Raw genomic sequence first — 13611 nt, 5'->3', positions numbered from 1 at the left:
GTTAAACATGGTAGAAAACAACGTGCACTACAATGTATGCGCCGCGAGGCGGAGGCGAGGCAACAGATGCACGCCGCATTAAGCACCGCCGCCGGTGCACTAGGGAGGCGCTCAAACGGGTGTACTTCCCTTTGGGCCAAATACTTTTTGCGAAATTTCACTTCACAACAAATTTACACTTCGATTTATATGGTCAAATTATCATTTGGCATCATTTTATATACTTTGTCTAGTTTTATTAAAACTTATGTAGCAACGTTTTTTTACGTAATATTATATTATAAATAGATGATTGATCAAATTGTCATTTCGCAAATTTGGCAACTTGGCATCTCTATTAAATTAGTTATTACCTTTTTTTGTGTTAGAAATTTTATATCATTTCACTAAATCCTAAATTGTAAAGGTGTAACCGCGTTTAAAAGTGCACAAACCAAATCAATTATTCTAAGAACGCAGTTAGGATGCTAGTTAGGACGACTGAATACTTAATTAAGAAAGGTGTGTAAAGCGTTAAAACCCTCTACACACCTTACTTAATTCAGTGTTCCTTTGCATCCTATCTACATAGTAATCCGAACACAGAAAAGTTTACCATCACAACTACACCCAATTGATTACTGTTTTTTTATGTTTTTATATAATTCAAAAAATATTTATTACAAATACAATTTTAATGATTATGGTTCACCAGATCACATCCGTTCGCATAAAATTAACAATATTATAAAAATAACCAAAATGATATAAAAAACAAGGTCGGGATTATTTCAAATGAAAACAAAAATAAAAAATACTGCAGGCTCTTCATTGGGATGTAAATCGTATGCCATGCAGTATTTTGGGAAATGTAAGGTATGCCTAACGATACATTTGACTGAATAATACTTGGTAAAATGAAACTTTACTAAGTAATTATTTGTTAAACAATAACTTGCCAAAAAATAGTTTAACTTACTGTAAAATAGCGGTAAGTAGTTTTCCCAAATATTTTTTGGGATATTATATTTTGGGTAAAAAGTTTTTTGCCTATTCATTAGTGACCGCTAAAACGACCCAACGTTAAAGTTACTTGAATATATTCGTATTAGTAAAACTGAGATTGGTTAGGATGATTGTCGTACGATACTAGTTTTTTTTATGATATCGTTCAAATGTGTGCCTATTACATAATATCTTAAATTTTACGCGAATCGACTGTGTTTCGTTCAAAAATGATTTTGTTGTATTGTATAGAACGACAAAAATCGCCACTCAATTGTTTCGTCTAGGGTGGCTTATATGTAGAGTCCAGAGCAAATCGAAGGATTCCAGAATATAATGCCAAACATGAAATCTTAAGCGTGTCAAGCCGCAAGGTGTAAGAGCAATCCCATATGAGACGAAAATACTATCTGCATTTTACAATTGCTAGAAATAGGGATATATAAGTGAGGGAAAGGAATATGATGGGCAATATCAAAAAAACTAATAGCTGCTATCATTTATTTGTAAAAAAATATTCTACTCACTACATAGCCAATATATCAGTTAAAATTTTAATAATTTAAGTATCCATCCCTGCGTAAGTCACATTATTTATCATCTATACAACAATAATTAATGTTTCACAATGAGTATTCCGCACGTGCTCACAATCTCAGTGGATAATTTATGCTGAAACTTACACAATATACAAATGTATGTAGATACGTAGATCATGTTCTAACGACAAACTTATCGTTTACGAATGGTCCTCCTAAGCTTTCTATTCAGAATTATTGCTTGTAAATTTTCGTTTACATTCGAATGAATTACATTTTTCATTTTAAACTGCTATTTGAGTATTAAACACTTATTCAATCGACAATTGGAAATTAGTGGATCAACCGATCCAGCTCAGGGTAGCTGCATGTATAATGTATAAAGAAATGATAATGTTATTGCTTATTCAATTGTATAATCACATGTTATGCAACGCCCGTGGGCTTGTCCGCTCCTAATACAGTAATTGACAGTATCATTACATTCAGAATAAGCCTGAGTTTCGCAAACAATGCTCATTCACTTATCACAATGTTATTGCTTTTCGGAAACACGCACTTACATTCTCAAACAAATATCACATTTTAATTACAATACTTTTTTGTCATCTCTAAAACGCTACTTGAGAGAAGATGCGTTGTTGCACAAATTTATTCACACAATGCACGTTAACTATCACAGTAGCGTTTGTGTCTAGCTTGAATTAGCCGTCTCTTTCTTACAAATACATTTGAAGTCAGTTCGACAGAGACGCACGCTTGACGGACAGGAAATACGCTACTGTTCTAGCGGAGCAGAAGGTTCAGAAAGCATAGCGCATGTCTGTCACTGTCAGTCTTTAGTATTGAGAAACGGTATTGAATATAATATAATTGGAATTTCAAAGAGATTAAAAGCCAATATTTCAGCATAAATTACAATAATACACGTCAGTAAGGTCGCTGTCTGAGGCCGAATCCACGAAACAGAACGGCATAAATAAAATCACAAACACATGCTTGTTAGAGCATAAACACACAACACAACCGGTTTGTTAGTAACTAAATATTGATATACATTGTTCATCAAATTCTTAAGATATCCATAAATTAATCTAAATTATAAATAACCAAATTGGAAGATCTAAAGGCGTCACTACTCGTTAATGCTACGGTCCTGGTTAGGGAAATATGAGGGAAGTTGATTTAACAAGTTCAATAAATAATTGATTAAAATACAGTTTCATAATCATAAGGAACATTGTTAGTGTGTACTTGACAAGAGAGAATTCACCTGATACCAATAGCATAATAACAGACGTCAATTATTAAAACTACAAAAATACTAAATAATAATAAACCTAAGACATGTACAATGATAAAATTTAATAAAATAATACTGTATCACTAATGCCAGCAGCTATAGCAGCGGGTGTAGAGATTGACTCTTCGGTCGAGATAATTTTCCACAAAATAGATTTCCTATAGAAAAATAAGCACTTCGGCGTGCATTTCCCTCAATATCATTCACAGATCGATTCTTAATATCATTCGACAGAGAGCTAGAAAAGTTCGATAGAGAGCATAATTTGAGAATAGTTTAATTTAAACCCTAAATGTTATGAAACTTTATTGTCAAGAAGACTACCATCGCCTCGTCGAGAGTAAGCAATACTAAGCAGTAAAAACTACCACACTGACGAACGCCTATACGAGTACATACGCTGATCCCAATAGTAAACAATAAATAATCTCAATTTTAAAGCTATAAAATACGGTAAGCTTAGCGCGTCAAACGTGACAAAGAGGACAAAAATAGCTGCAAGAGGATCACTCGGCCGCGAGCCTACTCGCGGCCACTAGCTAAGGTATCACAACGTCTCATAGACTGTCTATTACTGGCCCGAGGGGTTGACACTAAAAACGAATTCAATACAACTAAATTAAGTAGAGAATATCAAGTAAAGGGACGGCGAACAGGCGGCGCGCGCCTGGCAACAACAAAACATACGCGAAGAGTACACAACGTAAATGCCTTTTGCTATAAATATAATAGACACTGACCACGATGAGGTGTTCACGGTAAATTTAAACACATAATGCCTCGACGTTTTGGTTGTTCGCTGTTGTTGAATGATTCCACATTCGCGAATGCATGAATATATCCATACATTAGAAAATTATGTTTCTAACATAAAAATCGTATCTAAATTATTTATCTATTTTAATAATGCCGAAAACCTATGTCATTTAAACTGTAGATTAGTATATTATACGAAGGCAACTGTTCATTATTGAAAATCTTGAATCTGCTCTAGTTTAACACTGCGACGAAGCTATTGAACGGTATCTATAACCTACCACCTTACGATTTATCAAAATATATTAATGGTTCGTATAACGTATACTTACGTTACGATAAGTAGATACTCATTTGTCATTATTGCTTCATATAACGTTGTAACCTTAAAGAACTAAGGCAATACTCGACAGAAAAAAATACTTACATTTTAAATACTGACCGAAATGGGAAATAAATTAAACGCTATAATTTAATGATTTATCTTTAACGCTCCTAGGTACTAAGTAAATAATAAAATTTACAATATCTTAAATTACGTAATTCTAAACGAATACTTGCGTCCTGAAAAAGGTAACCGTTTATATAATTTCATCAATAAGAGAGCATTTTAAGGCAAGGCTTAATTATCATATCATTGTGTTCCTATCGTACGAGTTTTCACTTTTGCGTTAGAATTGGCATTCGGCCCGCGACCCGTCCTAGGGGCATAAGATACAATTGTAAAATTACTGCCAACATTTGGAGCTGACTTCTGGTGTTACAAGCCATTGATGGGCCTTGTATCCTTATCATAAAACCACGATACCGTAAACCATGCTGATAGTTTTGTGATAGGACATGGTCCCGAGTGCGCTCGGTGCCTCGGGACCAGAATACATCTTATTTATAATATTAACAATAAACCGCACACATCCACGTAAAGTATACGAACCGCATTAAACGCACGAACGTTACCGAACGAACTAAACTCGATGCTGTAACTAAAATACTGAAATTATACTTTTGTGACTGAGTAATCCAATGTTATAATCGTATAAATCGAATTAAAAATCGCTTACATGTGTTGTACGTCTCAAATATTAAATTAGTAGCTTACGCATGACAATTAATAGGCACAAAAATTGGATGTTCTAAATGTTTCACCATAAGCATATAAATATCGTTACTGTATGGAGGTATAATATTCGTAACATAATGCCCGATTACTGACTCTGTTGAAAATGTAAACTTAAAATCCTTGGTAATGTCTTGTCTATTGACACTGGCCTTATATAACTAAATAGTATGAATAACAATATAAAAATATTATTGAATTATGCGTTTGAATTTGTTTTATCGCTATGACACGACGTGTTACGTTTGCATTGTAAAAGAAACGATATAATAATGTCTTAATTAAATATAATCCCTTTACCCCTCTATTCGTACGGCCTCCTTTACAAGACAAGCGCTAACACGTACTCGCGAATGAATGAATCGGACGAGTTAGAGAGAGCGATGAATTTTCTTGGCAAACTTCGATACGCACTAATATTGAGTTACCGTTCATATATACTCCAAAAAATAAATACCTGATAGGGACGATAGAGTAATTTATCGTACATATATTAGTTTTCAACATGTTTGTATGAGGGTAACGTTATGACGAAATCCTTAATAGGTATGAGTATTAGAGAATACTGAATTGGCAATGTGTCAAAATATATACTTATTATTATTTATTATCATTCAGCCCTATGAAAAATGGTAAAATTGTGTCCCGAATGTATAATTGCCTAATTTCAGGCAATTATAATTAACCTCCCAAGGCTCACCCATAGCACTAATTATTTCGATGAAATTTAAACCATTTCCAATCGGAACAAAGTTGCATTTCTTTTGTTTCCCTCGAATTCAAAACAAAAGAAATTCAACCATATTTCCTACACTACCGATTTCAAATTAAACTGCCAATTCTCATAAGATGGATCTTAAATGATAATTGTATTCGTTTGAAATATCTTCGCGCAAGTTAAAGTTTACCAAGAAAGTTCCAACATCGGTGATAACCGTTAGCAAACACCTGGTTCAGCAGTAGTGAGTGTCGGGCGGGTCGCCGCGCCGCGGTATCACAGGCAGTCAGTGCGTCTCCTCGGCGGCGGCGTGCGACGCCACGAGGTTCAGCGGCGCCTCGTCGTACTCGGGGGCGCTGCGACCGACCTAAACCAAAACCGACGATATAGAGCCTGCGTCAACTGCAGCGGGCAGCATGGGATCCTCGTTTAATGGCATCACATGTAAAATGTAAGTTCCCGGTTTCGGCCACCAAATAATTACAACGCAAAAATGTCAGTGTCAGCACCATTCCACTAATCCGGGGTTAACTGATTAAACCGTTAACCCAGTGTCAAATTGTACTAGTAACCAAGGTAACTCCAGGTTTAACCGGTTAACTCCGGGTTAGTGGGATGGTGCAAGTGGCCCTAAGAGTTGTCTGTAACAGTAGTGTTACCTGCGGGCGCGTGTTCTGCGCGTGCAGCGCGGCCAGCAGGTGCGGCTGCAGCTGCCGGCGCAGCGCCGCCAGCACCGCCTCCTCGGGCGCGCCCTCGCCCGCCGCCGCCGCCTCCGCCGGCTCCGAGCAGGTGTTGGATCAGTTGTGTTTATATAGACAGTAGTGTTACCTGCGGGCGCGTGTTCTGCGCGTGCAGCGCGGCCAGCAGGTGCGGCTGCAGCTGCCGGCGCAGCGCCGCCAGCACCGCCTCCTCGGGCGCGCCCTCGCCCGCCGCCGCCGCCTCCGCCGGCTCCGAGCAGGTGTTGGATCAGTTGTGTTTATATAGACAGTAGTGTTACCTGCGGGCGCGTGTTCTGCGCGTGCAGCGCGGCCAGCAGGTGCGGCTGCAGCTGCCGGCGCAGCGCCGCCAGCACCGCCTCCTCGGGCGCGCCCTCGCCCGCCGCCGCCGCCTCCGCCGGCTCCGAGCAGGTGTTGGATCAGTTGTGTTTATATAGACAGTAGTGTTACCTGCGGGCGCGTGTTCTGCGCGTGCAGCGCGGCCAGCAGGTGCGGCTGCAGCTGCCGGCGCAGCGCCGCCAGCACCGCCTCCTCGGGCGCGCCCTCGCCCGCCGCCGCCGCCTCCGCCGGCTCCGAGCAGGTGTTGGATCAGTTGTGTTTATATAGACAGTAGTGTTACCTGCGGGCGCGTGTTCTGCGCGTGCAGCGCGGCCAGCAGGTGCGGCTGCAGCTGCCGGCGCAGCGCCGCCAGCACCGCCTCCTCGGGCGCGCCCTCGCCCGCCGCCGCCGCCTCCGCCGGCTCCGAGCAGGTGTTGGATCAGTTGTGTTTATATAGACAGTAGTGTTACCTGCGGGCGCGTGTTCTGCGCGTGCAGCGCGGCCAGCAGGTGCGGCTGCAGCTGCCGGCGCAGCGCCGCCAGCACCGCCTCCTCGGGCGCGCCCTCGCCCGCCGCCGCCGCCTCCGCCGGCTCCGAGCAGGTGTTGGATCAGTTGTGTTTATATAGACAGTAGTGTTACCTGCGGGCGCGTGTTCTGCGCGTGCAGCGCGGCCAGCAGGTGCGGCTGCAGCTGCCGGCGCAGCGCCGCCAGCACCGCCTCCTCGGGCGCGCCCTCGCCCGCCGCCGCCGCCTCCGCCGGCTCCGAGCAGGTGTTGGATCAGTTGTGTTTATATAGACAGTAGTGTTACCTGCGGGCGCGTGTTCTGCGCGTGCAGCGCGGCCAGCAGGTGCGGCTGCAGCTGCCGGCGCAGCGCCGCCAGCACCGCCTCCTCGGGCGCGCCCTCGCCCGCCGCCGCCGCCTCCGCCGGCTCCGAGCAGGTGTTGGATCAGTTGTGTTTATATAGACAGTAGTGTTACCTGCGGGCGCGTGTTCTGCGCGTGCAGCGCGGCCAGCAGGTGCGGCTGCAGCTGCCGGCGCAGCGCCGCCAGCACCGCCTCCTCGGGCGCGCCCTCGCCCGCCGCCGCCGCCTCCGCCGGCTCCGAGCAGGTGTTGGATCAGTTGTGTTTATATAGACAGTAGTGTTACCTGCGGGCGCGTGTTCTGCGCGTGCAGCGCGGCCAGCAGGTGCGGCTGCAGCTGCCGGCGCAGCGCCGCCAGCACCGCCTCCTCGGGCGCGCCCTCGCCCGCCGCCGCCGCCTCCGCCGGCTCCGAGCAGGTGTTGGATCAGTTGTGTTTATATAGACAGTAGTGTTACCTGCGGGCGCGTGTTCTGCGCGTGCAGCGCGGCCAGCAGGTGCGGCTGCAGCTGCCGGCGCAGCGCCGCCAGCACCGCCTCCTCGGGCGCGCCCTCGCCCGCCGCCGCCGCCTCCGCCGGCTCCGAGCAGGTGTTGGATCAGTTGTGTTTATATAGACAGTAGTGTTACCTGCGGGCGCGTGTTCTGCGCGTGCAGCGCGGCCAGCAGGTGCGGCTGCAGCTGCCGGCGCAGCGCCGCCAGCACCGCCTCCTCGGGCGCGCCCTCGCCCGCCGCCGCCGCCTCCGCCGGCTCCGAGCAGGTGTTGGATCAGTTGTGTTTATATAGACAGTAGTGTTACCTGCGGGCGCGTGTTCTGCGCGTGCAGCGCGGCCAGCAGGTGCGGCTGCAGCTGCCGGCGCAGCGCCGCCAGCACCGCCTCCTCGGGCGCGCCCTCGCCCGCCGCCGCCGCCTCCGCCGGCTCCGAGCAGGTGTTGGCTCCGCGTCGGGATTCTGCATACAATCAATATGGGTTACTGACATATAAAAAGATCACGTCGGTATCTAAATTCTAAATAACCCTTTAACTCCCACCGTCACAATTTCCAGCCGGCAGAAAAGTTCTTCGCAGTCTCACCGTCGTGTAAATACATTAATTAAACAAAAATAAATTAATCAAAAAAATCAAACACGAAGGAAAAAAGGAAGTGAACAAGTATCATTAGGCAGGCCGTATGTTTGCTTGCCATCTAATTTGGATTAAAAAGGGTTCTTCAAAGTGCTGGGAATAAAGTGATTAAAATAAGGGAATTACAACAAAAAATATTACTTTGCTTCTAGGGCAGACGCGGTAACGCCTGATTCTATTCATTAAAATAAGGGAAGAAGTAGCTGAGAATAAAGGGGCTAAAATAATTCTGAATTGAAACCGTGTAGGGTGTACCTACAGCTTAACGTTAAACAGTACGGATATGTACTGTTGCGCCGCTGCTTGTCGTGGCGCGGGCAGCGGCGGCGCGTGTGTATGGTGTCGCGGCGCATGGCGGTGGGGCGCGGCACGCCGTGCAGCTTGTAGTACAGCCCGCACGCGTTGCACACCATCTCGTGTTCACTAGTGACGTGGGTACGTACTGTTGCGCTGCTTGTCGTGGCGCGGGCGGCGGCGGCGCGTGTGTATGGTGTCGCGGCGCATGGCGGTGGGGCGCGGCACGCCGTGCAGCTTGTAGTACAGCCCGCACGCGTTGCACACCATCTCGTGTTCACTAGTGACGTGGGTACGTACTGTTGCGCTGCTTGTCGTGGCGCGGGCGGCGGCGGCGCGTGTGTATGGTGTCGCGGCGCATGGCGGTGGGGCGCGGCACGCCGTGCAGCTTGTAGTACAGCCCGCACGCGTTGCACACCATCTCGTGTTCACTAGTGACGTGGGTACGTACTGTTGCGCTGCTTGTCGTGGCGCGGGCGGCGGCGGCGCGTGTGTATGGTGTCGCGGCGCATGGCGGTGGGGCGCGGCACGCCGTGCAGCTTGTAGTACAGCCCGCACGCGTTGCACACCATCTCGTGTTCACTAGTGACGTGGGTACGTACTGTTGCGCTGCTTGTCGTGGCGCGGGCGGCGGCGGCGCGTGTGTATGGTGTCGCGGCGCATGGCGGTGGGGCGCGGCACGCCGTGCAGCTTGTAGTACAGCCCGCACGCGTTGCACACCATCTCGTGTTCACTAGTGACGTGGGTACGTACTGTTGCGCTGCTTGTCGTGGCGCGGGCGGCGGCGGCGCGTGTGTATGGTGTCGCGGCGCATGGCGGTGGGGCGCGGCACGCCGTGCAGCTTGTAGTACAGCCCGCACGCGTTGCACACCATCTCGTGTTCACTAGTGACGTGGGTACGTACTGTTGCGCTGCTTGTCGTGGCGCGGGCGGCGGCGGCGCGTGTGTATGGTGTCGCGGCGCATGGCGGTGGGGCGCGGCACGCCGTGCAGCTTGTAGTACAGCCCGCACGCGTTGCACACCATCTCGTGTTCACTAGTGACGTGGGTACGTACTGTTGCGCTGCTTGTCGTGGCGCGGGCGGCGGCGGCGCGTGTGTATGGTGTCGCGGCGCATGGCGGTGGGACGCGGCACGCCGTGCAGCTTGTAGTACAGCCCGCACGCGTTGCACACCATCTCGCCGCGCGCGTCTCGCCGCCATATCGTGGTCGTGTGCGTGCCGCAGTTGCTGCACGAGAGCTCGACGCGCGGCGCGGAGCGGGAACCCGTTGACGTGTCTGATGCCTCTTGCTGAAATGTTGTTTGAGAGTTAAGAACTGTTAAATAATCTAGGCATAAAAATAAAGAGCAGTAATTTAAAAAAAAATGAGAAAATAAAGAACGATTAGACCCAGGAAACTATGCTAGAGGTCAAATAATTTACAGAATAGCCCGTTGGTTTGCCGGGATTAACGGGAACATCCTAACTAACGTAGTAATCGCACAATAACGTAGTAATCCTAGCACAGGTTATTTTGTAAATAACTTACAAGGAGACACCAGCCATTGTAATTTTTGTCATGGTTTTAAAAAGAAATAAACAATTTGATTTTTTTTTTATCGGGCGCGCGGGCCAATACCTCGCCGCGCATCGGCACCTGCAACAGGAGCCCACCCCACGACAGCCAGTACTCACGTTGTCGGGCGCGGCGGGCCAGTGCGGCGCGTCGCTGTGCGCGGGCGCGGCAGCGGGCTGCGCGCGCGCCGGGAAGCTCTGCTTCCTGCGCGCCGTGCCGGCGGGCCCCGCTGCTCGAGACTGCCATTCACCGTTCTACAACAACGCATTATTTAACTATGTTCTACTACATTCGCAAATGTCGTTTGTCATGTCTGACGCTATTTTCAGATAGCACTGTGGGCCTTTTGTCTCATCTTTCTTTTTTATTTGTTTTTTATTATTACTTGGGGATTATTAAAAGGGAAAAATGTGTTTCCGTTTAATACCCCACACACACACACACACACTTTAGAACATGAAACAATCATCATCATCGTCGTCATATTTTTATTTTTATTTCGTTGCAAGTTTGAGAAGGTCATGTAACAATCATCATCGTTATATTTTTATTTATTTGCAAGTGTGAGAAGGACATGAAACAATCATCATCATCGTCATATTTTTATTATTATTTCGTTGCAAGTTTGAGAAAAGTATTATACAAATCTCGGCAAGAAACGGGACTTGCCGGCCGCGTATTCGTATCCGTTCTACTTGGCCAGCAACCCTTCGTATCCCGGCCTCTATAGTAATGCACTATACAATTATTTCTACCATATACCTACAATCGAGGAATTCATTACTTAACGTAAAATATGGCGCCAGCAGCATTCGTGAAACGGTTAGAAATGTTCAATGTAAACATTAAATAAAAATGTTTCCTACGCAATATGTTTGTGTGTTAACGATTTAAGGATAAAATCTATGAGGAAGGTAATTATTCTAATTATCATGTCAGTAATGTCTTAAAGATAACCCGATAAGGATAAAAACAAAGTTCTAATTTCTTTTTGGGCCACCATGAAACGGCGTCAAAGTGGCGTTATAATAGAAATCACCGGAAGTATTCCATAGAACCCGGGGTTCAATCTTTCCTAATTCGTTTTTATCTTCTATATTTAACAAAATCGTTCGTTAACACGGTCGTTTTTAATAACATGGTTAATACGTCATTCATTACTTTCATTATTCACCAAAACAAGTTTCGATGTAACATTAGGTGATTACATAAAATAAGTATTGCGTTACCTATGATGGAATGGAATTGTCAAGAGGAAATATTATAATGCCGTTTTCAATGTCAAGAAGGTCTTATAAGATGAAAGAGTTTACCCAGGCAGTACCGAACAATAGTTACAAGGAAAACTCAAGTACCATAAGGCCATTACCATAAGATACGTGGAGACAATAAAAGACCTAATTCATGTTGTCATCTCGTCGTGAGGCCGCGGTGTAGAAGAGTTAGTCATTTAAATAACCCAGTCAGAGTCGTGTGGTGCTTATTACTTTGCAGTGAAATTTGTTGTATACCTAGAGTGCATTTTGTATTCTAACAAAACAGGATAATGTATGATTTGGTTCACATATCAGTGGTTTTGTGGTGGAAAATCGCTATTTTTATATATTTGAGTGTTGTTTGTGATTGAAGTACCTATCTTTAAACTCTGAGAGCGCACGGAATAGTATGTATGTCGATAGGTGAAAGTTGTCATGTTTCGTTTGTTCGTTGTTTATTATTTTACTTACACAATGGATTCTTCATGAGTTCGAAAGTAATTTCACTCCCCCCAAATTGGGAAACCCCATTATTTTATTTAACCTAAACTATTATTACAAATATAGAGCAATTCAATAACATTGCAATTTCTTACCAACACTGATAAAACCATTGGTAAGACGTGAGCTTTCACATCATGTTTAATTTTACGACCTGATACCAAAGCAATTTTTAAATAGAGGCGGATTGTCAAAGAAAATTTTGTAGCCACAGTAAATTTGCTGCCATCTTTCGACACACATTGTTTTAAAATTTTAGAACGCCATTTGACTTTTATCCTTATTCTTTCACAGATATGTGTTAAATTTGTTATATATTTATAAAGTGGCGCCATCTTACCGGGCATCGGCTAAAGGTTATGGCGCCATCACTCGAAACGACGCCGCCATACCTTTGGCGTTGATCTATTAGATGGCGCCACTTTTTGATATTTACCAATTTAACACATATCAGTGAAAGAATAAGGATCAACGTCAAATGGCGTTCTAAAATTTTTAAACATGTGTCGAAAGATGGCAGTAAATTTACCGTGGCTACAAAATTTTCTTTGACATTCCATCTCTATTTCAAATTCTCTTTGCTAATACTATAAGTTATTGATAGTATAACAGTTGTAAGTTTAAGAAAAAAATGCGCCTTAATTTCTCAGCAGAAGACGACGGTGCTGTTCGGCGCCCAATGTTGGGTTATTCCTACTAGTTACCACCAAGTTGTTACCAGTGGTCACTACTGGGATTTTTTCCCCACCTTTTACCACTGGTAACTACTGGGAAAAAAAATCCCACTAGTTACCACCAACTCGGCTTGGTGGTAGGTAAGTGGTAACTACTGGTTTTTTTTTCCCAGTAGTTACCACCAAAATGTTGTTAGAGTTCAATACTAATAAAACAATAGAAGTAGTATACTATAAATATAGAGTGTTTCGTCGATTTGAGTCGATTAGTGTTTCAGTAAATTGCCTTAAATATAATCAAAAATATTAAAACCGGTGCAAATGAAAAAAAAAATTGAGAGAAATTAACGTTTGGATAAAATTATCCTTAAATTAGAATTTAGTTCTCCAACAGAATATTACAAATTTTTTTTTTTTATTGAGAAACAAACAGTCTTAAAATAAACATATGAGCAACTTAGCTAATAGCTATGGATTGATTTCGTTATAGACCTATAGTTTCCTAATTTTAAATTATTCGATGTACAATTGAAAAAATAATAATAGTGTAAACTTATAGCGTACATAACAAAAGCGTAAATTTATATAAAATATATATATATATATGTAGAGAACTGAGAAAATACTTAAATCACAGGTACCTATTATCAGGTTGCTGCAACTTTTCACCGTTATTTTAGAAAAGAATATACTGCTCTTTTAAAGAGGCCTAATGAATTGCAAAACAAATCTGCGTCCATACATTTTTCATTGTACTGCCTACATGCGCGCCCAATATATGAATGCTGTGCGTATTTCGTTCTGCTGTTAAAAATGCTAAATAATGCCTTACTGCGACAACTACGTTCATTTCTACGGGGGACACGGAAACCAATTTTATGTAATAAGTCACAACAAGT

General features: G+C 44.4%; 1 protein-coding gene across 2 annotated transcripts in view; it reads right to left on the bottom strand.

Moving 5' to 3' along the window:
• Positions 1 to 1471: 1471 nt before the first annotated feature.
• LOC133522079 (uncharacterized) overlaps positions 1472 to 13611 on the bottom strand; it is a 32699-nt gene continuing 20559 nt past the window's right edge. Inside the window, exons 6-9 of one of the 2 annotated variants that reach the window (XM_061857282.1) lie at positions 10401 to 10535; positions 9781 to 10015; positions 8105 to 8256; positions 1472 to 5784 (exon numbers count right to left, since the gene is read on the bottom strand). In XM_061857282.1, coding sequence (XP_061713266.1) covers positions 5704 to 5784; positions 8105 to 8256; positions 9781 to 10015; positions 10401 to 10535 — 603 coding nt within the window. In that variant the 3' untranslated portion in view covers positions 1472 to 5703. Of the gene's footprint in view, positions 5785 to 8100; positions 8257 to 8874; positions 10016 to 10400; positions 10536 to 13611 lie in introns of those variants that run through there. The other variant, XR_009799994.1, reaches the window with a different exon arrangement.

Source organism: Cydia pomonella, chromosome 10, assembly GCF_033807575.1.
Source record: "Cydia pomonella isolate Wapato2018A chromosome 10, ilCydPomo1, whole genome shotgun sequence".
In the NCBI taxonomy this organism is placed as follows: Eukaryota; Metazoa; Arthropoda; class Insecta; order Lepidoptera; family Tortricidae; genus Cydia; species Cydia pomonella.
The sequence above is the reverse complement of the archived record's forward strand: the minus strand, read 5'-3'. Positions and strand labels throughout refer to the sequence as shown.